This window comes from Pan troglodytes, chromosome 21 (genome assembly GCF_028858775.2).
Source record: "Pan troglodytes isolate AG18354 chromosome 21, NHGRI_mPanTro3-v2.0_pri, whole genome shotgun sequence".
NCBI classification, from domain to species: Eukaryota; Metazoa; Chordata; class Mammalia; order Primates; family Hominidae; genus Pan; species Pan troglodytes.
In genome coordinates, this window is record NC_072419.2 from 43,248,615 (window position 1) to 43,275,308 (window position 26,694).

At 41.5% G+C, this 26,694-nt stretch overlaps 1 protein-coding gene across 4 annotated transcripts in view; it reads right to left on the bottom strand.

Annotated features, from left to right (window-relative positions):
- The window catches only part of RBL1 (RB transcriptional corepressor like 1), a 94,354-nt gene that overhangs the window by 7,911 nt on the left and 59,749 nt on the right, over window positions 1-26,694 (bottom strand). For all 4 annotated transcript variants that reach the window (XM_016937881.4, XM_001139919.7, XM_063802927.1 and 1 more), the window contains 5 exons: window positions 24,577-24,788; window positions 14,520-14,696; window positions 12,542-12,613; window positions 10,171-10,261; window positions 1,080-1,228 (listed from right to left, as the gene is read on the bottom strand). In XM_016937881.4, the coding sequence (XP_016793370.1) occupies window positions 1,080-1,228; window positions 10,171-10,261; window positions 12,542-12,613; window positions 14,520-14,696; window positions 24,577-24,788 (701 nt within the window). The remainder of the gene's footprint in view (window positions 1-1,079; window positions 1,229-10,170; window positions 10,262-12,541; window positions 12,614-14,519; window positions 14,697-24,576; window positions 24,789-26,694) is intronic.

Here is a 26,694-nt window from a genome sequence, read left to right on the forward strand (position 1 = left end):
TTACAGGTGCCTGCCACCATGCCCAGCTAATTTTTGGTAGAGATGGGATTTCACCATGTTGGCCAGGCTGGTCTCAAACTCCTGACCTCTGGTGATCCGCCCGCCTCGGCCTCCCAAAGTGCTGAGATTACAGGCATGAGCCACCACACCTGGCCCCTTTTGTCTTTAACTTGAGAAAAACATTAATCTCACAATATAACAACAGAAAAATTTACCAAATTTGCTGGGTGCAGTGGCTCATGCCTGTAATCCCAGCACTCTGGGAGGCCGAGGTGGGCGGATCACAAGGTCAGGAGTTCGAGACCAGCCTGGCCAACATGGTGAAACCCTGTCTCTACTAAAGATACAGAAAATTAGCCAGGTGTGGTGACACACTCCTGTAATCCTAGCTACTAGGGAGGCTGAGGCAGGAGAATCACTTGAGCCCGGGAGGCAGAGGTTGCAGTTGAGCTGAGATCGCACCACTGCACGCCAGCCTGGGTGACAGGGTGAGACTGTCTCAAAAAAAAACAAACAAACAAAAGAAAACAAAAAAAACAAATTAGTTGTTTTAATATTCATGTTCCCATCAAGTTCTTACCCATATGTATACGGAATTTCTAGCAACATAATCATGGTATAGATAAAATTCATGCCAGGCGTGGTGGTTCACACCTGTAATCCCATCACTTTAGGAGGCTGAGGTGGGTAGATTGCTTGAGTCCAGGAGTTCAAGACCAGCCTGGCCAACATGGTGAAACCCCCGTATCTACTAAAAATACAAAAAAATTAGCCAGGCGTGGTAGCATGTGGCTGTCGTACCAGCTATTTGGGAGGCTGGGGTGGGAGGATCGCTTGAGGCCTGGAAGTAAGGGTTGCAGTGAGCCCAGATCTCGCCACTGCACTCTAGCCTGGGCAACAGATCCCATGATTTCCTCTGGTCTCTGTTGTACCATAGCCTTAATCACTGATTAAGTTACTGGTCATGCTCTGATTAATTGCTAGTAATTTTACTTGGACATATTTATCTAGCAAAATAAACTTACAGTAATCCAACTATGACAGCAAATAATAATAAAGTAGTAAAACATAAAACATACCATATGGTCCTGATTCGACAAGTCGTATTTCAGTGCAAATGACTTCACTCTTCCTACATATATTGTATTGTAAAATTTTATAAGATCACCTCTTTCCTCTTTCACTGGTCCACTGGAACAGTCAGGTGTTTTTGTAGCATCTTCTAAGTCTGTTAAAAAGAATGCAATGTTGTGATACAAAGCATACTTTTTATTTTTTGAGACAGGGTCTTACTTTGTCACCCAGGGTGGAGTGCAGTGGTGCAATCTTGGCTCACTGCAGCCCTGACCTCCTGGATTCAAGTGATCCTCCCATCCCAGCCTCCTGAGTAGCTGGGACTACAGGCACGTGCCACCATGCCTGGCTATTTTTTATTTTTAGTAGAGACGGGGTTTTGCCATGTTGCCCAGGATGGTTTCCAACTCCTGGGCTCAAGTGATCCACCAGCCTCAGCCTCTCAAAGTGCTGGGATTACAGGCATGAGCCACCATGCCCAGCCACAAAGCATACTTTAATATACAAGTTGGTGATTTAAATGACCTTTCTACAATATTAAAAAAAACCCACAAATCTTTATGTAGAGAAATTAATATTTTCAGAGAAGGTTCAGCAATCCATCTGTATTACTTATAAGTCAAATTGGAATCTAGAGAAATGCAAACATATGAACTGAAGGTGGTGCTCTTTTCTCTAGATTCCACTTCAGAATGTTTTCACAACCATAGCTGTTGAGCTCACTGTCACTAGTGGCTCTTAGAGGGGTAACAGCCCTGGGCTGGTGTTTAGCTAAGTTCTACAGTATGGGAGGCAGTGGCAAACCTCAGCTTCAGACAATTAAAAGGCCTGCAGATATTCTTCTTGTGTCTTTGAGAAAGGTGGAAAGATTCTAAAAGGTAAAGCATATCCTGAGGTTAAGGAAGAAGCAAAATGAATTACATTTATTTCTCTGCAAATACATGGCAGGTGACAGGTGTTCTAAGAGCCTTATTGTACCACATACAACAGGAACCCTGATCAGGAACCAGTGTTCAGGTTTTACTGAGCACCCTCAATTGTAAAATAACAGCTTACCCCAACATAGTTTCCTACTTAATGGTGCAACTCTGGGATAGCTTGTGAAACCAGGCAGAACTTTGTCCTACTATTTTTTGGGGAAGGAAGAGTATTACAGGGTATTACAAACTATCATTTACTTGTATACACAAGAACCATGTGCTAAGAAAACCACTACCAATTAAAAAGAATTTAGCACATATATGAAAAAAGCTCTCATTCTCAATACACTGGCCTACAAACACTGAGAACATGGGTAGAAGCAATGCCTTCACCTTAGGAAAACCAGAAAACACAAACATGGTTCAAAGACCAAACAGCCCCAGGGGATGTCAGTCTTAATTTGGATGTCTTTTTCACTTCTGCTATTTCTAAAGGATCTTGACTAGGGTGGGAGGGGAGGGGAGCTATGTGGTTAAATAAAGTTGAGGAAATGCTGTATATTATATTGGAAATTCAGAAATTCATGTTAGTATAAGGCTCTGAGAAGTACTGCAGTTGGGGAAAAAAAATAACTCTCATGTTCACTTTAATTCCATACTTCCCCAATTTTTTGTGTATAGTCTCTCTTCCCCCAAAACACTTTTTTTTTTTGAGATGGAGTCTTGCTCTGTCACCCAGCCTGGAGTGCAGTGGTGCAATCTCGGCTCACTGCAGTCTCTGCCCGCTGGGATCCAGCGACTCTCCTGCCTCAGCCTCCTGGGTAGCTGGGATTACAGAAGCATGCCACCACGTCTGGCTAATTTTTGTATTTTCAGTAGAGATGGTGTTTCGCCATGCTGGACAGGCTGGTCTCGAACTCCTGACCTCAGGTGATCTGCCCGCCTTGGCCTCCCAAAGTGCTGGGATTACAGGCGTGAGCCACTGCGCCTGGACCCCCCAAAACACTTATACTACCATTCTGGGAAACACTGTTTCAAAGGATACTGGCTTGTTAACAGCTCTTCTAGGTTATTCTCATTATATGGATCAATTAAAATTATTTTTTTGTTTTGTTTTTATGAAAGGTTCTTGATCCTCTTGCCTCAGTCTCCCGAGTAGCTGGGACTACAGGTGCACGCTGCCACACCGAGCTAATTTTTTTTTTACTTTTTGTAGAGACAGGGTCTCCCTATGTTTTCTAGGCTGGTCTCTAACTCCTGGGCTCAAGTGATCCTCCCACCTTGGCCTCTCAAAGTGCTGGGATTACAGACATGAGCGACCACGCCTGGCCTAAAATTATTTAATGTCCTCCTTGGATTAGAAATTTCTTGAGACAGAGACTATAGTGTCTCTATATTTCTGTGTCATTCCAATTCCAGCTGTTAATACTAACATAAGGTAAGGAGCTATACTTTACTTGAATGAACCAAACATTTAAAATTGTGGGAGGCTGGGTGTGGTGAAACCCTGTCTCTATAAAATTTTTTTTAAAAATTAAAGAAATTTAAAAACTAGGTGTGGTGGCATGCACCTTTAGCCCTAGCTACTTGGGAGGCTGAGATGACAGGATCGCTTGAACCCAGGAAATCAAGGTTGCAGTGAGCTATGATTGCCCCATTACATTCCAGCCTGGGCAACAGAGCAAGATCTCATCTCTAAAATTAAAAAAAAACTAAAGAAAAAAAAGACATTTAAAAAAACATACTTGGCCAGGTATGGTGGCTCATGCCTGTAATTCCAGCACTTTGGGAGGCTGAGGTGGGAGGATCACTTGAGCCCAAGAGTTCGAGACCAGTCTGGGCAACACAGTGAGACCCCATCTCGGTCTCCCAAAGTGCTGGGATTACAGGTGTGAGCCACCATGTCCAGCCAGAAATGGGTTTTTACTGATGAAAATAGTGAATGTTTATTAAGTGTGACTAATGCTAAAAAAGCCATACTCATTAATACAATAAATTTGATATTGCTTATAAATAATAGCTATTACTAAGGCCTTACTATGAACAAGCCCTGTATTAAATATTATATATATGCGTATATGTATACATAGTTGTGTATTGCATAATGATGGGTTATCTTCTCAGAAATGCATTGTTGAAATGATTTTGTCATGAGAATACTATAGAATATACTTACACAAACCTAGATTGTATGGCCAACTACACACCTAGGCTGGATGGTATAGTATATTGCTCCTAAGGTACAAACCTGTACAGCATGTTACTGTACTGAATACCACAGGCAATTGTATCACCATGGCAAGTATTTGTGCATCTAAATATATCTAAACATAGAAAAGGTATAGTAAAAATACAGCACTATAATCTTATAGGACCACTGTTGTATGTGTGGGCCATCACGGACTCAAACATCATTATATGGCACATGACTATGTGTGTGTGTGTGTGTGTGTGTGTATGTCCACACATACATATATATACATATAATTATCTTTTTTATTTTTAGAGACAAGATCTTGCTCTATCACCCAGGCTGAAGTGCAGTGGTGCAATCATAGTGCACTCCAATCTCAAATTCCTGGATTCAAGTGATCTTCCTGCCTCAGCCTCCCAAGTAGTTGGGACTACAGGTGTGAGCCACCATGCCCAGCTAATTTTTTATTTTCATTTTTTGCAGACGGGGGTCTTGCTGTGTTGCTCATGCTGGTCTTTAATTCCCGGGCTCAAGGGATCCTCCTGCCTCAGCCTTCCAAAGTGCTGGGATTACAGGCATGAGCCACAACACTCAGCCTAAATATAATTCTTTTTAATCCTTAAAACAAGTTTCTAAGGAAGCAATGTAAAGTTTTCAATTAACTACAATACACTTGAGTACAGTGTTATGTTTGTGTTACTTAGGTTAAGCTATAACCTGGGTCTCACAAGTATTCTAATCAAGACTGCCACTCTGGAGCAGTCTGCTAACATGACATTGAAGAATTCACAGCCCATGAGGAGTGAGCTGGTGTTTTAATCAGGAAATTCATTCTCCACTCCAACAGTTTCTGCTAGGCATATCTCAGTCAATGACCAATGCTTTGCTCATTAACATACTCAAGGTCAGAATTTTTTTTTTTTTTGAGAAAGAGTCTTGCTCTGTTGCCTAGGCTGGAGTGCAGTGGCACAATCTCAGCTCACTGCAACCTCAGCCCCCAGGGTTCAAGCAATTCTCTTGCCTCAGCCTCCGAAGTGGCAGGGATTACAAGTGCTCACCACCATGCCTGGCTAATTTTTGTATTTTTAGTAAAGATGGGGTTTCACCATGTCGGCAAGACTGGTCTCAAACTCCTGACCTCAAGTGATCTGCCCGCCTCGGTCTCCCAAAGTGCTGGGATTACAGGTGTGAGCCACCATGTACAGCCAGAAATGGGTTTTTACTGATGAAAATAATAAATGTTTATTAAGTGTGACTAATGCTAAAAATGAGCTCATGTTCAGGAAATCAAAAGTATTTAAGATAAGCAGATTGGTTAAAATATTTGAGACACTACCCTCAATAGCCATGAAAGGGATGAAAGATCCAGTGAAGTCTCTCGGCTTTACTCTTAGGGATAACAATGTTAAGGCTAAAAGCTCTGAGAAGTCCTGTGTCCAGCCCTGAATTCTGATCCACGGTATTTGCTTGATGCTAGCCTTAAGGTTGACTGAATCCTGCATCTGAAATCTTGGCACCTGTTCTTGAGCAAATCTTTTCTATGGGTGGTGGTCAGACATAGAACTGGGATATATGAACTTACTGCATAGGATATATAAATTGTGTGTGTGCTTTTTAAACAGTAATTATTTTACAACTCATAATGAATTTGTTTATAGAACCAGAACTGTTCTTCCCAAGTTGGTGTTCTTTGGTGTGTCCAAATCTGGGTCATAGCATCTAACCATAGCTCTAAGAACTGGAAGGTGACTTATCTGAATATAGACTTGTCTGATTGTATATCCTCCTACATAACTTTCTCTCTCTCTCTCTTTTTTTTTTTTTTGAGACAGGGTCTTGCTCTGTCTGGAGTACAGCGGCAAGATCATGGCTCACTGCAGCCTTGACATCCTGGGCTCAAGCCAACCTCCCAATTCAGCCTCCTGAGTAGCTTGGACTACAGAAGCCCACCACCATGTGTGGCTATTTAAAAAAATTTTTTGTAGCAATAGGCTGTCACTATGTTACCCACAATGGTCTTGAACTCCTGGGTTCAAGCCACCCTCCTGGCTTGGCCTCCCAAAGTGCTGGGATTGTAGACGTAAGCCACTGTGCTCTCTCTTTTTGAGTGCCAGAATTCCTGAGTTCATTATCACTGGATATTCTCCCTGCCCTGTGCCACCACCACTGTACAGGATCTGTAACAATGGTTGTTTGCTTACTTGCTAATAAATATATCTAGTTAACCGTATGTAAGGCAGAGTGCGGTGACTCACGCCTGTAATCCCAGCACTTTGGGAGGCCAAGGCAGATGGATCACTTGAACCCAGGAGTTCAAGACTGGCCTTGGCAACATGGTGAAACCCCATCTCTACAAAAAATATAAAAATTAGCCAGGACGTGGCTGAGTCGAGAATCACTCGGGCCTGGGAGGTCAAGGCTGCAGTGAGCTGTGACTGTGCCACTGTACTCCAGCCTGGGTGACAGAGCAAGACACGGTCTCAAAACAAACAAACAAAAGGTCAGGTGCAGTGGCTGACGCCTGTAATCCCAGCACTTTGGGAGGCCAAGGCGGGTGGAATACCTGAGATCAGGAGTTCAAGACCAGCCTGGCCAACATGGCAAAACCCCGTCTCTACTAAAAATACAAAAATTAGCTGGGCATGGTGGCAGGTGCCTGTAATCCCAGCTACTCGGGAGGCTGAGGCAGGAGAATCACTTGAACCTGGGAGGTGGAGGTTGCAGTGAGCCGAGATCGCACCATTGCACTCCAGCCTGGGCGACAAGAGTGAGACTGTATCTCAAAAAAAAAAAAAAAAAAAAAAAAAAAAAAGAAAGAAATTGTGTAGCAGAATTTGATCTGAAACCTATATATACAGGAAGTGGCAAACTCTCAGTCACCTCAAGTTTCTTTGGCAGATACTTATCAAAAAGAAAACAAAACAGAAAACGACATCGTCTATTATCTTTTGCTTACTTCTACTCTCTGGAACTTCACTGCTCTTGTAGCTCAGATACTTGCTAGCAGTTAGTTTCTCATAGAAAAAACACAAAACAGGCAAGTGATCCACAGCTTTCTAGCTAACCTCTGATGTCTGGTTTTGTAGGAACAGAAAAACCACCCTGGATAGGTAAGCAACATGTATAACAAATATAGAAAATGGCTTTTTTTGTTGTTGTTGTTGTTTTTTTTGAGATGGAGTCTCACTCTGTCGCCCAGGGTGGAGTGCAGTGGCGCGATCTCCGCTCACTGCAAGCTCCACCTCCTGGGCTCACGCCATTCTCCTGCCTCAGCCTCTGGAGTAGCTGGGACTACAGGCGCCCGCCACCACGCCCGGAGAATTTTTTGTATTTTTAGTGGAGACGAGGTTTCACCGTGTTAGCCAGGATGGTCTGGATCTCCTGACCTCATGATCCACCTGCCTCGGCCTCCCAAAGTGCTGGGATTACAGGCGTGAGCCACTGCGCCCGGGCTTGTTTGTTTTTTTGAGATAGAGTCTAGCTCTGTCGCCCAGACTGGAGTGCAGTGGCAGGATCTTGGCTCACTGCAACCTCTGCCGCCCAAGTTCAAGTGATTCTCCTGCCTCAGCCTCCTGAGTAGCTGGGATTACAGGTGTCTGCCACTGCACCTGGTTAATTTTTGTAGTTTTAGTAGAGACGGGTTTCACCATCTTGGCCAGGCTGGTCTTGAACTCCTGATTTTGTGATCCACCCGCCTCGGCCTCCCAAAGTGCGGGATTACAGGCGTGAGCCACCGTGCCCAGCGTTTTTTTTTTTTTTTTTTTTCCTTGAGATGCAGTCTCACCCTGTCACCCAGGCTGGAGTGCAGTGGTGTGATCTTGGCTCACTGCAACCTCTGCCTCCTGGGTTCAAGCAATTCTTGTGCCTCAGCCTCCTAAGTAGCTGGGATTACAGGTGCTCACCACCATGCCTGGCTAATTTTTGTATTTTTAGTAGAGACAAGGTTTCGCCATGTTGTCCAGGCTGGTCTCGAACTCCTGACCTCAGATGATCCACCCACCTTGGCCTCCCAAAGTGCTGGGATTACAGGTGTGAGCCACCACACCTGGCTAGGATTACTGTCTTATATACTCCTCGTTGCCTTGAAAAGGCTCCAGAATAATACACTTACGTAAAAAGAATTGAGTTTGGCCTATTATCCTCAAACGGAGTCAGATTCTAGGACATTATTAAAAGATCTTTTTGGTGAATGAAATCTTAAAAGTTTATATCCCAGTGGACACCATAATGATTATGGATATTTTTATAATTTAAAAATTTGCTTTAATTCATCAGATTTTCTCTTAAGAATTTATCCTAAGGATGTGGCCTAAAGATTAAGCTACAAATGATGCTCATCACAGAGCTGTGCATAATTAGAAGCAACCTGGCCAGGCATGGTGGCTTACACCTGTCATCCCAGCACTTTGGGAGGCCATGGTAGGGAGACTGCTTGAGCCCAGGAGTTGGAGACCAGCCTGGGCAACATGGCAAAATCCCACCTCTACAAAAAATTAGTTGGGTGTGGCAGCAAGACTGAGATGAAAGGAGCACCGGAGGTCAGGGCTGCAGTGAGCCATGATTGTGCCACTGCATTCCTGCCTGGGTAACAGAGTAAGATCCTGTCTCAGAAAAGAAAAGAAAAGAAAAAATAAAACAGAAAGGAGGGCAGGGGAGGGGGAGAGGAGGGGGATGGGGAAGGCAAGAAGAGAGGAAAGGAGAGGAGAGGGGAGAGAAGACGAGACGAGACAAGACGAGACAAGAAAAGGAGAAATGACCTAAATGTCTCACACTGTGGCATTAAAGAAATCACAGTACCTAGGCTTAGCACAGTGGCTCATGCCTGTAATCCTGGTACTTTGGGAGGCCAAGGTGGGCGGATCACTTGAGCTCACGATTTCGAGACCAGCCTGAGCAAACATGGCAAAATCCCGTCTCTACAAAAAATATAAAAATTCGCCAGGGTGATGGTGCATGCCTGCAGTTCCAGCTACTCGGGAGGCTGAGGTGGAAGGATTGATTGAGCCTGGGATGTCCATGCTGCAGTGAGTCATGATCATACCACTGCACTTCAGTGTAGGTGACAGAACAAAACCCTATCTCAAAAAAAAAAAAATCATAGTATATACACATGTATATATTACATACACCTGAAATACATGGAAAGATGAGATAAGGGAAAGGAGGTAGGCAGAAGAGGTGTATGAATACTAACCATTTGATTTTCCTTTCTTTGAAAAAAAAGATTACTAGTGCCTGAAGTCTTAGCATGATGGTGGCAAGAGGGTGCAGTCTTGCCTGTGGTAGCAGAATTACCTATAAGTAATACTTATATGAACAGGACATTTTCTTTTGTGTGTGTGTGTGTGTGTGTGAGACAGAGTCTCACTTTGCCGCCAGGCTGGAGTGCAGTGGCGTGATCTCAGCTCACTGTAACCTCCGCCTCCTGGGTTCAAGCGATTCTCCTGCCTCAGGCTCCTGAGTAGCTGGGACTACAGGCGTATACCACCACACCTAGCTAATTTTTGTATATTTTTTTTAAGTAGAGATGGGGTTTCACCATGTTGGCCAGGATGGCCTTGATCTCTTGAACTCGTGATCCACCCGCCTTGGCCTCCCAAAGTGCTGGAATTACAGGTGTGAGCCACCATGCCCAGCCAGGACATTTTCTTAACAGACTCCTCGGGAAGATTACTGTCAGCTACCTTGTTTTCCCTGTCATTCAGATTTTAGAATTTTATTAAGTCTCTTTTACGTGTTTCATTAACATGTATAAGTAGACTAGAAAACTTCTTCCAAAACACAATTAACAGGGGACAAATTAATGGTTTCAATAAACTATACCAGCACATTCTAATCTCAAACTTATTTGTTTTCAAAACATATGCATTGTCCACCTCACCTCCTTATGATTCACATTTCCATGTTGTCTGACACCCACTGTATTATGTACAGTGTGATCCAATGTGTTTTACATATAATATGTTAAATTGGATAACTTACCACAATCTATCATTTCAAAGTCATCATTTATATTTTTATTATATGCCACAACTTCTCTTGGAATACTTTTCAGCAGAACACTTCTATATACCTACATGCCAGAGGGGAAGAAAAGGATAGCTCAGTCACAGAGGTACAGGTTAAACAAAATCAAAGTGAGAAGAGCAAAATATCAAACCAATTAAAAACTATTTGTCTGTATAAGTGATACTCAAGGGTAAAATGTTATTAGCTCTAGTAAGTATAGATTATAACACATACCATAAAAGAGAGGATACTGGAGAAGAGCCTACCATCTAAGATGGGCTTAGTTTATAAAATAGAAGAAATAGCAACTAAAGACTGATGATCAGGTTTTACTAAATGAAAGCAACTTTAAAGACCTGAATTTGGTCAGGTGCGGTGGCTCACACCTGTAATCCCAGCACTTTGGGAGGCTGAGGTGGGCGGATCACTTGAGGCCAGGCGTTCAAGACCAGCTGGCCAACATGGTGAAAGCCCATCTCTACTAAAAATACAAAAATTATCTGGGCATGGTAGCACACACTTGTAATTCCAGCTACTAGGGAGGCTGAGGCAGGAGAACTGCTTGAACTCAGTGGGTGGAGGTTGCACTGAGCTGAGATCGCACCACTGCACTCCAGCCTGGACAACAGAGCAAGACTCTGCTCAAATACAAAACAAAATAAAACAAAAAACAAAAGACCTGAATTAATTCCTCCTTCTTTTTAATTCCTTACACAACAATCAATTGGTCTTTTTTTTCTTTTTTTTTTAGAGACAGAGTCTCACTTCATGGCTCAGACTGGAGTGCAGTGGCACAATCATGGCTCACTGTAGCCTTGACCTCCTGGGCTCAGGCAATCTGTCTGCCTTGGCCTCCTTAACTGGTGGGATTACAGGCGTGAGCCACTGCGCCTGGACCAGAGTCATTTGTTCTTAATGCAGCTTGTTTTTCTGCCCCTAGCCCATTCCCATCTCCTTTCAGATGGCCACATGAAAATCTTTTCCCTTCCCTGCCCCTAAACTATTTCTCACCTCTGAGATAGCTGGAAAGGCATGATCCATTCCCCCTTGTACTGTATTATAGGTTACTGGTATTAAGAAGATATTCAGGGAACCATGGCTTGGCCCATTCTTGACTCACACTAACCTCACCTTAATGATCTTCAAGGACAATCTAGAGCTTTCTAGGCTCTGTTCCTGAGGGATTTTCCTGAAGAAGCCCAGAAACTCTTAGCTTATCACAGGATATAACAAATACCTGTACTTGGTTCTTCAAATGTCTCTATATTGCTTGCTATAATGTATTTTAGGGCTTAAACAAAGCTCTGTTAGAAGGGGATATAACTACTAATACTGAGGCCACATCTCTATTTTGGTCTGCAGTCTAGGCCACTACCTCTCTCTTTCTGTCTACAATTTCCAGGGCCAGAGAAGAGGCCATTATGCTTCCTAAGAGCAGAGCAACTAGGTTCTTGAATGATCAAATCCTTAAGGTAATTTACTTGTGTTCTTCAGGTACAATAATAACAACAATATGACATGAACATTCATTAAATGCTTATTGTGTGCCAGTCCACTCTGCTACCATGACTGAAAGGTTTCATGGAATTTTCACCACAGTCAGAACAATATAATCAGAAATGTTTAACATCTATTCAAAGATGCAAACATTAGGATGCTTAGCAGATGGCAAAAGAAGCTGTAGTTAGGTTAATGAATCCTCAAATTTCACTGGGTTTAAATATCATTAAAAAATAAAGTCATATAATTAAAGAATATTATTATTATTATACATAACTTTTTTTTTTTTTTTTTGAGACAGAGTCTGCTCTGTCGGCCAGGCTGGAGTGCAGTGGAATGATCTTGGCTCACCGCAACCTCTGCCTCCTGGGCTCAATCAATTCTCCTGCTTCAGCCTCCCGAGTAGCAGGGATTATAGGCGTGTGATACCACGCCTGGCTAATTTTTGTATTTTTAGTAGAGACAGGATTTTACTATATTGGCCAGGCTGGTCTCGAACTCCTGACCTCAGGTAATCCACCTGCCTCCACCTCCCAAAGTGCTGGGATTACAGGCGTGAGACACCGCACCCAGCCATTACACATATCTTTCATTAAATGAACAAATGGAATGGCAGAACTTATGAGAAGTATATGAAGTATATGGATGAGTCGGAAACAGTCAGACTTCCCGGCTTCTATTGAAACTGTCCTTCAATGAAATTATCTCTCGAGTTTAATGTTATTCATTAAAACAGAAAATCTGAAGTATATTAAAACTATAAAATAAGTTTACCTTTTATATAACTTGTCAGTGGAAAAGAGTAAATCTATTTTTGGACAGTAGGAAAAATAATGTAACTCACGTGACTATTAGCTTGGGGCTGATTCCTATAACTTTTCATAATTTCTTGAAAAGTTCTTTCTTCTTTTGTTACCTAAGGAAAATAAAAACCGCATTTATCAACTGCTTTTTGAAAGAAAAATGGCTCTGAACAAAACTTCAATTATAAGTTGGCACTGAGAGCAACCTTGCAGAAAACCATTAACCCCAGGCCAGTCCATGACTAAAAACCACTAACATTTATGATTTTTTCTACCTTTAAAGTTCAGGCTTTGTGGCCTGTGGGGACTCACTTAATAGTTTCATTAATCAAAAAGCAGTGAAACTGCTATGGTGTGACTCTACTGAAAATCCATTTCTTTATATAAAAAAAGATATAAGAAAACTCAGATCTGTTTAATTCCCTGCAGTCTCCAGTTTTATTAATTTTTAAGTACTTACTTAAAAGTAAATTAACCACATACGAAGGATTAAAAATATCTTACAGTGATGATTCTCAATCAAACTGAGTGGCTATTACAGGATTAGGTTTTAACATTTCAGGACAGACTGTAGGGTTTCTAATGCTTAGACAGAAGTCACAGTGGTGGCCAAAAGGAAGAAAATGGATTAGTGATCCAAAAAGGAATTCCTTCTGGGATCTCTGTGATCATAAACTTCACTTAAGTCACTCTTTTCCCCTGCTTCACTGTCCATTAGTGCTAAACCTGTTCTCTATAATGATGAGCTAGAAATGGCAAAGCCTGAACTCTAACAGTCTTCTGGAAAACACACGATTAGTTAGTAACATTTATCTTTTAATTTTTTAATTCTTTTTTTTTTTTGAGATAAGAGTCTCAGTCTGTCATCCAGGCTGGAGTGCAGTGGCATGATCTTGGCTCACTGCAACCTCTGCCTCCCGGTTTCAAGTGATTCTCCTGCCTCAGCCTCCCGAGTAGCTAGGACTACAGGCGTGTGCCACCATGCCCAGCTAATTTTTGTATTTTTAGTAGAGACAGGGTTTCACTGTGTTAGCCAGGATGGTCTTGATCTCCTGACCTCGTGATCTGCCTGCCTTGGCCTCCCAAAGTGCTGGGATTACAGGCACGAGCCCACGCCCGGCCCTTCAGGTTGAGTTTTCTAACTGCAACTTCATCATTCTGCAAATCAGCAAGATACACTTCAAACACATGACTCTTGAGGCTATCAGATGCAATTTGGTTCCTTGAGTCCTGGTAACTAGTGTCTTTCCAGTATTTCTTGTATTGAACATAGTCGGTGCTTTTTTACATCAAACCAATCTTTCTTAAAAAATGAATCAACCATTTTCTTCTTTGCTCCCTTTTGTATGGTGCATGTTCTCGTCAACCACCATAGTGCTGCAGTAACAATTATTAAGACCTATTTTTTACAGAGATTTCAAAGAGGCATTGTGGGAGGAGGGGTCACAAAGGAGTTTAAAAACATATGCTCTGTCTCAAAAAGCTGAAAAATCAAGTCTTAACTGTATACATCTGCTAGGACTGCCAGCGTGGCCAGTACAGTCAAGACAAATGATTGTATCAGATATATGAGAATTTTAAAAAACAAGCAAGATATGTTATTCTATGACTTAGAACACGTTGTAGCAACTAGAAAGTAAAATGCTCTTCTGAGGCAGCACAATAAATCACGAGAAAGCAATATGCAAATGGTACAGAAACTTTTATTTTTCTTGAGACAGGGTCTTGCTCTATTGCCCAGGCTGAGGTACAGTGTCATGATCTCGGCTCACTGCAGCCTTGGCCTCCTGGGCTCAAGAGATCCTCCCACCTCAGTCTCCCAAGTAGCTGGGCCTATAGGTGCAAGCCACAATGCCCAGCTGATTTTTATATTTTTTATAGAGATGAGGTTTCACCATGTTGCCCAAGCTAGTCTCAAAATCCTGGGCTCAAGCTATCTGCTCGCCTTGACCTCCGAAAGTGCTAGGATTATACGTGTGAGCCACCATGCCCAGCCTCTTCTCCCAATTTATACATTACCTTTGCCATGATATAAAAGGCACAAAGGAGGAGCTGATCCAAATGCCTGTCTTTCATTAGATCAGGGCAGTGAACTAAAGTGAATTCAAAACACGTCCATATCTTCCTTCGTAACTCATTTGAAACATCCAGTTTTAGACATAGATCACGTAAGCGTACACTTGCCAAATGATAGACCTAAAATAGAAGGTAACACATTGATGCAAAACACCAAGTAAATCATTTCTCAAATTTTTATGTCTTACCAAGACCAAGATTAAAAAACATAGGCTGTTGATATATTAAATTAAATAAAATTTCTGTTCTATAGCACTAGTTCACTGCTATGGCAGGAGGATATAGAGTAAAGCAAAACTACTTGAAAAAATTTTTTAAAGATGTCATCTATTACTCTATGCTGCCAACTATGTAAAGTAAGAAAAACTGAAATATAGGATTTACCTGCATCATGACAATTATGAACACATAATTTTTCCTTTTTTTTTTTTTCTTAGGTGGATTCTCGCTCTGTCACCCAGGCTGGAGTGCAGTGGCACAATCTTGGCTCACTGCAACCTCTGCCTTCTGCATTCAAGCAATTCTCCTGCCTCAGCCTCCCGAGTAACTGGGCTTACAGGTGCATGCCACCATGCCTAGCTAATTTTTGTATTTTTAGTAGAGACAGGGCTTCATCATGTTGGCCAGGCTGGTCTTTAACTCTTGACCTCAAGTAATCCATGCACTGCAGCCTCCCAAAGTACTGGGATTACAGGTGTGAGCCACTGTGCCCAGCTCGAATGCATAATTTTTCAAAGCTCAGAAGTCTCTATCTATTCTCTTTGGGTCCAGGTAAAATTGCTAGGGGGTCTAACATGCCAAATAATAAATGTTTGACTCCAAAAATAAGTCAGAAAGCAAAACCATTTAAAAAATTGCTCCTATATTCTACACTTTTTATGAGCACAATGGGAACAAAACAGGAATGTTAAAATAAGTAAGATACAAAGTTGTTGTTTTTTTTAAAGCCTGTGAAAATAAATTCAGTTCAATTCCCTGGCCCTAGATCCTGCAAGACTGTTTTTTTATTTTAAGACTTGATAACCCTGATGTGGTATTCCTAAACCAGACTATTCTATTCAAACTATTTTTTTTTTTTTTTTGAGACGGAGTCTCACTCTGTAGCCTAAGTTGGAGTGCAGTGGCATGATCTTGGCTCACTGCAACCTCCACCTCCGGGTTCAAGTGATTCTCGTGTCTCAGCCTCCCGAGTAGCTGGGACTACAGGCAAGTGCCACGACGCCTGGCTAATTTTTTTTTTTTTGTATTTGAGTAGAGATGGGGTTTCACCATGTTGCCCAGGGTGGTCTCGAACTCCTGAGCTCAGGTGATCTGCTGGCCTCGGCCTCCCAAAGTGCTGGGATTACAGGCATGAGTCACTGCGCCTGGCCCAAACTATGTCTTTAAATTTCCAGATGGAAAAAAAAAGTAAGTTACCCCTTACAGAAAATTATCTTTGGCAGAAAAATACCTACAAACTGAGCTTAAAAACTAATTTAAGCTACTCAGTAATCTAATATAAAGAGAGACAAACAGTTGACTCCAAAGCCACCAGTGATTTATTTTACAGCAAACAAATTTTCTGCATCCTCTCCCCTTGTTTCTGGTCCAGCCATGCTCAGTAAACAGTAGGGTAAGAGCAGAGAGAAAGATGCTAGAACTTTATATTCATGAAAGGAGAAGATAAGATACATAGTCCTAGCTAGAATAATTAAAAATAATATGTAGTTAAGTAATACTTGGTAAAGTATCTTTTACAGAGCTGATCCAATGCTTACAGGATACACATACGCTGGAAGGCTTTTGATTCTAACATTCACAGTAAATTCTATTTAGGCATAGAACACCAGCATCACACTGAGTTCAGCATAGATAATCGTTATAATTTACTCGATGAATGGTTATTTTGAATTTATTATAGATTCAGACATTTCAGTTCCTTTTATATTTTCTAGCTTCTAATCTATATTGAGCAGGTTATAATTAAATGAAAGGAAAAGGATGTTAGATTCTAAAACAACATTCAAAATAAAGAATTCACCAAAAAGTCTTATTTCTGTCAAACTTAGGTTAATTATCAGAGGAAATAATTTGCCATTTTGAAAATTAAAAGTGGTAAGTAAATGGGGAAACTGCTATATTTTCAAGCTCTGTTATTAAAACAGTCCTTAGGCATAGGAGGGGGTGAAGGGACAGAGGAGAGAAGCCAGTAAAGGTGGTGAAAAGAGCAAGACTCTCCCTCAACCATCCCAACTGCCAACCAAAGCAGCCCTGCTTTCATATATTTTGTTTACACTTCTGAAGACTATTTCATTCAAAGAAGGGATTTCCCTAAAAGATGAAATTCCTTGGAGAATCAGTTGCTCCAAAACCCACAATGTAATGAAAATAAATGAGCTATAATTGAAAGGAACAGAAGACAAAGAATGGTTGTAGAAGCTATAAATGAGTTGTTTTCCAGTGTCTGTCTCCTCTTCTGCAATAACAGAACCCTTAACATTTACACCCACCTTCCTGTAATAAAGACTATATTTGCCCCTTTGAAAATTCTGCCTGGGCACGGTGGCTTACATCTGTAATCCCAGCACATTGGGAGGGTGAGGTGGATGGACTGCTTGAGTCCAGGAGTTTGAAACCATCCTAAGCAACATAGCGAAACCCCTTCTCTACAAAAAATTAAAAAATAAGCTGGGTGTGGTAGCCTGTGCCTATAGTCCCAGCTACTCAGGAGGCTGAGGTGAGAGGATCGCTTGAGCCCAGGAGGTTGAGGCTGCAATGAGCCATGATCTTGCCACTGTACCCCTGCACGGGTGACAGAGCAAGACCTTGTCTCCAAAAAGAAAAAAAAAAAAAAAAAATTCTACAAGTGGCTATATGACTAAGTGGGAAATAAACAGCATTGGTGTATGTAACTTCTAGGACAGGTTCTGAAGGTGAGGAGGCATGCTCTTTTTCTTTCTGCTGGCTAGAATGCAGATATGATATCTGGAAGGGAAGCAGTCATCATGGACTGAGTTAGAAACCTTGTGTTGAAAATGGCCAAAAAAACCTTGAAGGGACCTGGGTTTTTTTTTTTTTTTTGAGATGGAGTCTTGCTCTGTTGCCCAGGCTGGAGTGCGGTGGCGTGATCTCGGCTCACTGCAACCTCCGCCTCCCAGGTTCACGCCATTCTCCTGCTTCAGCCTCCCAAGTAGCTAGGACTACAGGTGCCTGCTACCATGCCTGGGTAATTTTTTTGTATTTTAAGTAGAGATGGGGTTTCACCATGTTAGCCAGGATGGTCTCGAACTCCTGACCTCATGATCCGCCCGTCTTGGCCTCCCAAAGTGCTAGGATTACAGGCGTGAGCCACCGACCTGGCCAGGACCTGGGTTCTTAATGGTCGTGGTAACCACAGCAGTCCCATACTACTTACACAGACTTTATGTGAAAGATAAATTCTCTTGTTTAAGCTACTATTATTTTCAAACAGCTAAACTGAAATCTAAGAAATAAATAGATAATCACTATGCCCGAGGTCAGAAAACACATTAGAGGTACTGTGAAAGAAATAGGATTTGATATAAAAACGTAAAAAATAATCCTCATGTTTTATCTTAATGTAAAATTATCTAATTCAGAGTGTGGGCTGAGACCTTCCATGACAGCAAGTGACAAAAGAATGGAGAAAAACATGATTGAGGAAGAGTATAAATTAAAGAAGATTTATTTAGCATAGAGAAAAAAGGACATACAAAAAATTATTGCCGGGCGCAGTGGCTCATGCCTGTAATCCCAGCACTTTGAGAGGCCGAGACGGGTGGATCACGAGGTCAGAAGTTCAAGATCAGCCTGGCCAAGATGATGAAATCCCATCTCTACTAAAAATACAAAAATTAGCCAGGTGTGGTGGCACACACATGTAATCCCAGCTACTCAGGAGGCTGAGGCAGGAGAATCGCTTGAACCCGGGCGGCAGAGGTTGCAGTGAGCCAAGATCGTGCCACTGCACTGCAGCCTGGGTGACAGAGCAAGACTCCATCTCAAAAAAAAAAAAAAATTATTAGGCCGGGCACAGTGGCTCACACCTGTAATACTAGTACTTTGGGAGGCTGAGGTGGTGGATCACCAGGTCAGGAGATCGAGACTGTTCTGGCCAACGTGGTGAAACCCTGTCTCTACTAAAAATAAAAAAATTAGCTGGGCATGGTGGTGCGTCCCTGTAATCCCAGCTACTCGGGAGGCTGAGGCAGAGAATTGCTTGAACTAGGGAGTCAGAGGTTGCAGTGAGCTGAGATTGCACCACTGCACTCCAGCCTGGTGACAGAGTGAGACTCCATCTTAAAAAAAAAAAAAAAAAAAAAAAAAAAACCAAAAAATTATTACAAGAACAATTGGTTGGGCATGGTGGCTCACACCTGTTGTAATCCCAGCACTTTGGGAGGCTGAGGTGGGAGGATCGCTTGAGCCCAGGAGTTCAAGACGAACCTGGGAAACACAGCGAGACTCCATTTCTACCAAAAAAAAAAAAAAAAAAAATTTAGCTGGGTGGGGTGGTGCATGCCTGTGGTCCTACTACTCAGGAGGCAGGAGGATCTCTTGAGCTTGGGAGGTAGACTGCAGTGAGACATGATCGTGCCTCTGCACTCTAGTCTGGGTGACAGAGCAAGACCCTGTCTCAAAATAATAATAAAAAAAGAATGATTAGTGTCTCAAAATAATAATAAAAAAAGAATGATTAGTAGAGAAATACACTTAAATTTGCCTGTAGACCCAGGTACTCGGAGGGTAATGAAAGAGGATCACTTGAGCCTAGGAGTTTGGGCTCTAGCGTGCTATAACTGTGCCTGTGAATAGTCACTGTACTCCAACCTGGGCAATAGAATGGGCTAGCCAACCATCTAGTTGTGGGATGCACTGCAGTCATGTTTGGTTATAAATATCTGATTAACATGTCTATCTTATCAGAAGCTGATGATTCAAAATGTGCTCATAAGAGATACGACAAATTCAAGTTATGTCTAAGGTCAACCGTTTTTAGTCCCTTTCCATTAATATTAAAATAATTTAGGCATTATAATAAGAACTGGTCATATGCTAATTTAAAGGGTAACACACTAGATTTATTTTATTTATTTTTGAGTTTTGGAGACGGGGTCTTACTCTGTTGCTTGGGCTGGAGTGTAGTAGCACCTTCTTAGCTCACTGCAGCCTCAAAATCATGGGCTCATGTTATCCTCCCACTTCAGCCTCCTGAGTAGCTGGGATTACAGGCATGGGCCACTGTGCTGGCTAATTTTTTAATTTTTTGGTAGAGACTGGGTCTCGCTATGTTGCCCAGGCTGGTCTTGAACTGCAAGCCTCAAGTAACCCTCCTGGCTTGGCCTCTGAAAATACTGAGATTACAGGCATGAGCCACCATGCCTGGCCTAGATTTATAATAAAAATTATGAGTAACAGCTGGGCATGGTGGCGCATGCCTGTAATCCCAGCACTTTGGGAGGCTGTGGTGGGCAGATCACCTGAGGTCAGGAGTTTGAGACCAGGCTGGCCAATATGGTGAAACCGTGTCTCTACTAAAAATACAAAAATTAGCCAGGTGTGGTAGTGGACACCTATAGTCCCAGCTACTTGGGAGGGTGAGGCAGGTGAATCGCTTGAACCTGGGAGACAGAAGCTGTAGTGAGCTGAGATCACGCTACTGCATTCCAGCTTGGGAGACAGAGTAAGACTGTCTCAAAAATAAATAAATAAATAATGGCTTGGGTGGTGACTCACACAGTAATCCCAATGCTTTGGGAGGTCAAAGAGGGAGGATCACTTGAACCCAGGAGTTCAAGGCTACAGTGTGCCATGATCATGCCACTGCACTGTAGCTTGGGTAACAGAGCAAGACCTTGTCTCTAAAAAAAAAAAATAATAAAAAAATATATAGCCTTCTCACAGTATCCCATCAATCTTTAGAATGATTCTTCACTAATTAAAATTCACCCATGAGATCCAACATGTATTTGTCCCACAGTGAACTCCATTCTACAGCAACATAACACAAAAGAGTTTCAGTAAATTCCAGAGGCTGGCCAACTACTTACTCAAAGTTAGAAAAGAATACAAGCTGGCAAAAAACATAAGTTAGATCTGAAAACAGAATCAAACCCTGTGAGCCTGAGTCTAAACTTATAGCTCACCAGGATCATAATGTTCTCTTGAAAGGTCAAATGTATTTTTTAAGTGGCTAAAGGTACATTACTTGACAGCAAAGCCAGACAAAGAAAGCATAAGAAAAAATACAGACCACTATCTCTTATGAATATTGGCGCAAAAATCCTCAACTAAATACTAGTAAAACAAATTCAACAGCATATGAAGAGGGTTATACACCATGACCAAGTAGAACTTATTCTTAGAAGGTAAGGATAATTTAAAACAAGGAAATCATTCAGTATAACACACCATATTAAAAGGACAAAGGGAAAATGGCCACATAATCATTTCAAGTGATACAGGAAAGCATTTGACAAAATTTAACACCCTTTCATGATAAAAATACTCAAAAAGCTAGGAAGAGAAGGAAACTACCTAAACATAATAAAGGATATACAGTAATCCCTTGGTATACACAGGAGATTTCTTCCAGGAGCCCCTGCATATACCTGAATGTATGCATACTCAAGTCCTGCGTTTGGCCCTGTAGAATCCCCATGTACAAAAAGATGGCCCTCTATATACACAGGTTTCACATCCCTCAAATACTGTATTTTCATTCTGTGTTGGCTGAAAAAAGTCTGTATATAAGTGGACTTTTACAGTGCAAAAACATGTTGTTCAAGGGTCAACTGTATATAAAAAACCCAAAGCTAACATCATACTCAAATTGAAAACCTGAAAGGTGTTCCTCTAAGATCAGGAGTAAGACAAGGATGTTTGCTTTCACCACTTTTATTCAACATAGAACGGGAATTCCTAGCTAGAGCAATAAGGCAGGAAAAAGAAATCCAAATTGCAAAGAAAGAAGTAAAATTATCTTTGTTCACAGATGACATAATCTTATGTATGGAAAACTCAAAAAACCTAAAGAATCCATAAAAACTGATAGAATTAATAAACAAATCAGCAAAGCTGCAAGAAAATCAATACAACAACATCTCTTGTGTTCCTTTACATTAATGAACAATCTAAAAAATGAAATTAAGACAATTCTACTTACTTATTACTTACAATAGCATCAAAAAGAATACAATACTTAGGAATAATCTTAAGCAAGGACTTGTCTTGCAAAAGACATATACAGAAAACTACAAAATGTTGCTGAAAGAAATTAAAGAAGACGCAAATGAAAAGACATCCTATGATCATGGACTGGAAGACTTGACATTCTTAAGATGTCAACACTAGCCAATGCAATCTCCATATTCAATGCAATCTCTGTCAAAATTCCACAACGTTTTTGCAGAAAGAGAAAAATCCATCCTAAAACTCATACAAGACTCTCAAGAAATCTTAAATAGCCAAAACAATCTTAAGAAAGAAAAACAAAGTTGGAGGTCTCACACCTCCTGATTTTAAAACTTATGACACAAAGCTATGGTTATCAAAACAGTGTGGTACTGAATACAGATAGACATATAGTCCAATGAATAGAATAGAGAGCCCAGAATTAAACCCCCATATCTATGCTCAAGTGACTTTTCAACAAGGATTCTAAGCTCATTCAATGGGAAAGGGCAGTCTTTCAACAAATCGTGCTGGGAAAAATGGATATCCACGTGCAAAAGAATGACTTTAGACCCTTATCTAACACCATATACAAAAATTAAAATGGGCTGGGCGTGGTGGCTCATGGCTGTAATCCCAGCACTTTGGGAGGCTGAGGTGGGCAGATCACTTAAGCTCACGAGTTCGAGACCAGCCTGGGCAACATGGTGAAACCCCGTCTCTACAAAAAAGTTCAAAAACAGGCCCGGCATGGTGGCTCACGCCTGTAATCCCAGCACTTTGGGAGGCCAAGGCGGGTGGATCACCTGAGGTCAGTAGTTTGAAACCAGCCTAACCAGCATGGTGAAACCTCGTCTCTACTAAAAATACAAAAATTAGCCAGGCGTGGTGGCATATTCCTGTAGTCCCAGCTACTCAGGAGGCTGAGAAAGGAGAACTGCTTGAACCCGGGAGGCAGAGGTTGCAGTGAGCCGAGATTGCGCTACTGCACTCTAGCCTGGGCAACAGAGTGAGACTCTGTCTCAAAAAAAAAAAAAAAAAAAACCCAAAAAACGAAAATTAGCTGGGCATGGTGGCACATGCCTGTAGTCCTAGCTGCTCAGAGGGTCGAGGTGGGAGGATCATCTGAACCTGGGAGGCGGAGGCTGCAGTGAGCTGTGACTGCGTGACTGCACTCCAGCCTGGGTGATAAAGTGAGACTGTCTCAAAAAAAAATAGACATAATAAATATAAGAGCTAAAAACTATAAAACTCTTAGACGAAAACATAGGGGAAAAGTTTTATAATACTGGATTTGGCAATGATTTCTTGTGTATGACACCAAAAGCACAGACAAAAAATGAAAAGAATAAATTGACTTTATTAAGATTAAAAACTTTCATGTGTCAAGAACACTATCAACGGAATGAAAAGACAACCCACAGAATGGGAGAAAATACTTGTAAATAGTATATTTTATAGGGGATTAATATCTAGAATACATAAAGAACTCCTACAATTTAACAAAAACAAAACCCAAAACCCATAATTAAAAAAATGGGCAAAAGACTCGAATAGACATTTCTATAATGAAGATATATAGACGGGCAAAAGCACATGAAAAGATACTCAATATTACTAATCATTAGGGAAATGAAAATCGAAACTATAGTAAGATGTCTCTTTACACCCATTGGATGGCCATTATCAAAAAAACAAACAAACCAGAAAACACGAAACGTTGGCAACGATGTGAAGAACTTGGAACACTTGTGCCTTGCTAGTGGGAATGTAAAATGGTCCAGCCACTGTGGAAAATGGTACGGTGGTTCCTCAGAAAATGAAATACTAAATTACTCTCCCATTTCTGGGAATATACCCAAAGGAATTGAAAGCAGAGACTTGAATAGATATTTGTTGCTATTTTTTTTTCTTCTTAAGACAGGGCCTCGTTCTGTTGCCCAGGCTGGAGTGCAGAGGTGTGATCTTGACTCACTGTAGCCTCAACCTCCTGGGCTCACGTGATCCTCCCACCTCAGCCACCAAAATAGCCAAGACTATAGGCATCTGCCACCACACCTGGCTGTTTTTTTTTTTTTTTTTTTTTTTTAATAGAGATAGGGTCTCACTGTGTCGCCCAGGGTGGTCTCAAACCCCTGGGTTCAAGTGATCCTCCTGCCTCGGCCTCATAAAGTGCTGGGTTTACAGGCATGAGCAACCACGCCTGGTTTGAACAGACACCTGTACACAAATGTTCATAGCAGCATAACTCACAATAGTCAAAAGGTAGAAGCAACCCAAATGCCCATCAGCAGATGAATGAATAAACAAAATGTGGTATTAAAAAAAGTATATTCATACGATGGAATATTTTTTCTTTTGTTCTTTTTTTCTCTTCTTCATACAATGGAATATTATTCAGCCTTGAAAAGGAAGGAAATTCTGGCACAAGCTATAATATGAATGAACCTAGAAGACATTATGCTAAGCCAGTCACAAAAACAAACAAATATCGTATGACTTCACTCATATGAAGAACCTAGAGTAGTCAAATTCACAGAAACAGAAAGTAGAATAGTAGTTGCCAGAAGCTGGGGAAAGGGAGAAATGGATACAGAATTTCAGAATGGGAAGACGAAAAAGTTCTGGAGATAGACGGTAGTAATAAAGCTGCACAACAATGTGAATGTATTTAATACCATTGAACTGTACACTTAAAAATGGTTAAAATGGTAAATTTTGTGTTATGTATATTAGAAAAAAAAAAAAGACCAAAGTCTATCTCTGTTACTCAATCTTTCTTCCATTGATTAAACAAATTCTTCTTAAGTGCTATAAAAACACATACCTTTCTGTAAAATAGTGCTAAGGACCCAGTTCTCTTTGGCCTGTTTATTCCAGTTGAATGTACCTCTTGTGCTTTAGTCAGATTGGTCTGTTTTGGAGAAGCACCAATTAATGAATGAGCAGTAAGTGATACAGGACTCTTGACTTTGGACTCCTGATTTGTATTCATGGAAATAGGTATCAGTGTGATCTCTCCAGCATCATTTGCGACACCTGAATGTATAAGCATTATTAGAAATAATCTGCATATGTTCTAGGAAAGTTGTCAACTATATATATTTTGACAATTATATATACATATATCTGTGTGTATAAGAAGGCTACAAAATAGTAATTCTAGGTTATGACTGAATTCTTTTTTTTTTTTTTTTTTGAGACAGGGTCTCACTTGGTCACTCAGGCTGGAGTGCAGTGGCGCCATCTCAGCTCACTGTGGCCTCGACCTCCTGGGCTCAAGTGATCCTCCCATCTCAACCCCCGCAAATAGCTGAGACTACAGGTGCAAGCCACTATGCCTGGTAAATTTTTTTTTTTTTTTTTTTTGAGATGGAGTCTTGCTCTGTCGCCCAGGCTGGAGTGCAGTGGCGTGATCTCGGCTCACTGCAACCTCTGCCTCCCGGGTTCAATTCTCCTGCCTTAGCCTCCTGAGTAGCTGGAACTACAGGCACATGCTACCACACCCGGCTAATTTTTAAAATATTTTTAGTAGAGACAGGGTTTCACCATGTTAGCCAGGATGGTCTTGATCTCCTGACCTCATGATCTGCCCTCCTTGGCCTCCCAAAGTGCTGGGATTACAGGAGTGAGCTACCGTGCCCGGCTTGTATTTTTTTTTTAGAGATGGGAGTTTTGCCATGTTGCCCAGGTTAGTCTTGAACTCGTCAGCTCAAGCCATCTGCCTGCCTCGGCCTCCCAAAATGCTAGGATTACAGGCATGAGCCACTGCAGCTGGACTTTTTTTTTTTTTTTGAGACAGTCTCACTCTGTCACCCAGGTGGGAGTGCAGTGGCCTCATCTTGGCTCACTGAGACCTCTGCCTCCCAGGTTCAAGCAATTCTCCTGCCTCAGCCTCCTGAATAGTTGGGACTACAGGCACGCGCCACCACACCCAGCTAATGTTTTTTCTCTATTTTTAGTAGAGACGGGGTTTCACCACGTTGGCCAGGCTGGTCTCAAACTCCTGACCTCAAGTGATCCACCTGCCTCAGCATCCCAAAGTGCTGGGATTATAGGTGTGAGCCACTGTGCCTGGCGCCCCCCGGGCCCCCCTTTTTTTTTCTTTTTCTTTTTTTTTTGACAACATCTTGCTCTGTTGTCCTGGCTGGAGTACAGTAGCGTGATCATGGCTCACTGTAGCCTCAAATTCCTGGGCTCAAGTGATTTTCCTGCCTCAGCCTCCTAAGTAGCTGGGACCATAGGCATACATCACCATGCCCAGCTAATTTAATTTTTTGTAGAGATAGGATATTGCTATGTTGCCCAGTCTGGGTCTCAAACTCCTGGGCTAAAGTGATCCTCTTGCCTCGGTCTCCCAAAGTGCTGGGATTACAGGTGAAAGCTACCATGCCCCGCATAAATCCTTATTTTCTAGAAACAAGAATATTTGGTTTTGTTTTTATACTTTAAATTTATGGAAAAAAAGCAAATTTTGTTCTCTATTTTGTATTTGCCTGGGATACATTTATAGTTTAAATTTATTAGGAAAAAAAGCATTTTTTTTTAACATTTTGAGCACTTGAGCTGTTAGTCAAAAAACAGAATTTTTGCTCAATACATACATATTGGAAAGCTCAGATAAGAACATTTTAAAAGTAGCTCAGGAGTTTGAGACCTGGGCAACATGGTAAAACCCCATCTGTACCACAAATACAAAAAATTAGCTGGGAGTGGTGGCACTTGCCTGTGGTCCCAGCTACTCAGGAGGCCGAGGTGGGACGATCACTTGAGCCTGGGAGCAGAGGTTGCAGTGAGATGAGATCATGCTGCTGTACTCCAACGTGGGTGACAGAGTGAGATCCTGTCTCAAAAAATAAAAAAAGAAGAAAAGAAAAAGTAAAATAAGTCTAAACAAACAGAGAGGGTAGTAAATTTATAAAATTTAAAAATTAAAAAAAACCCA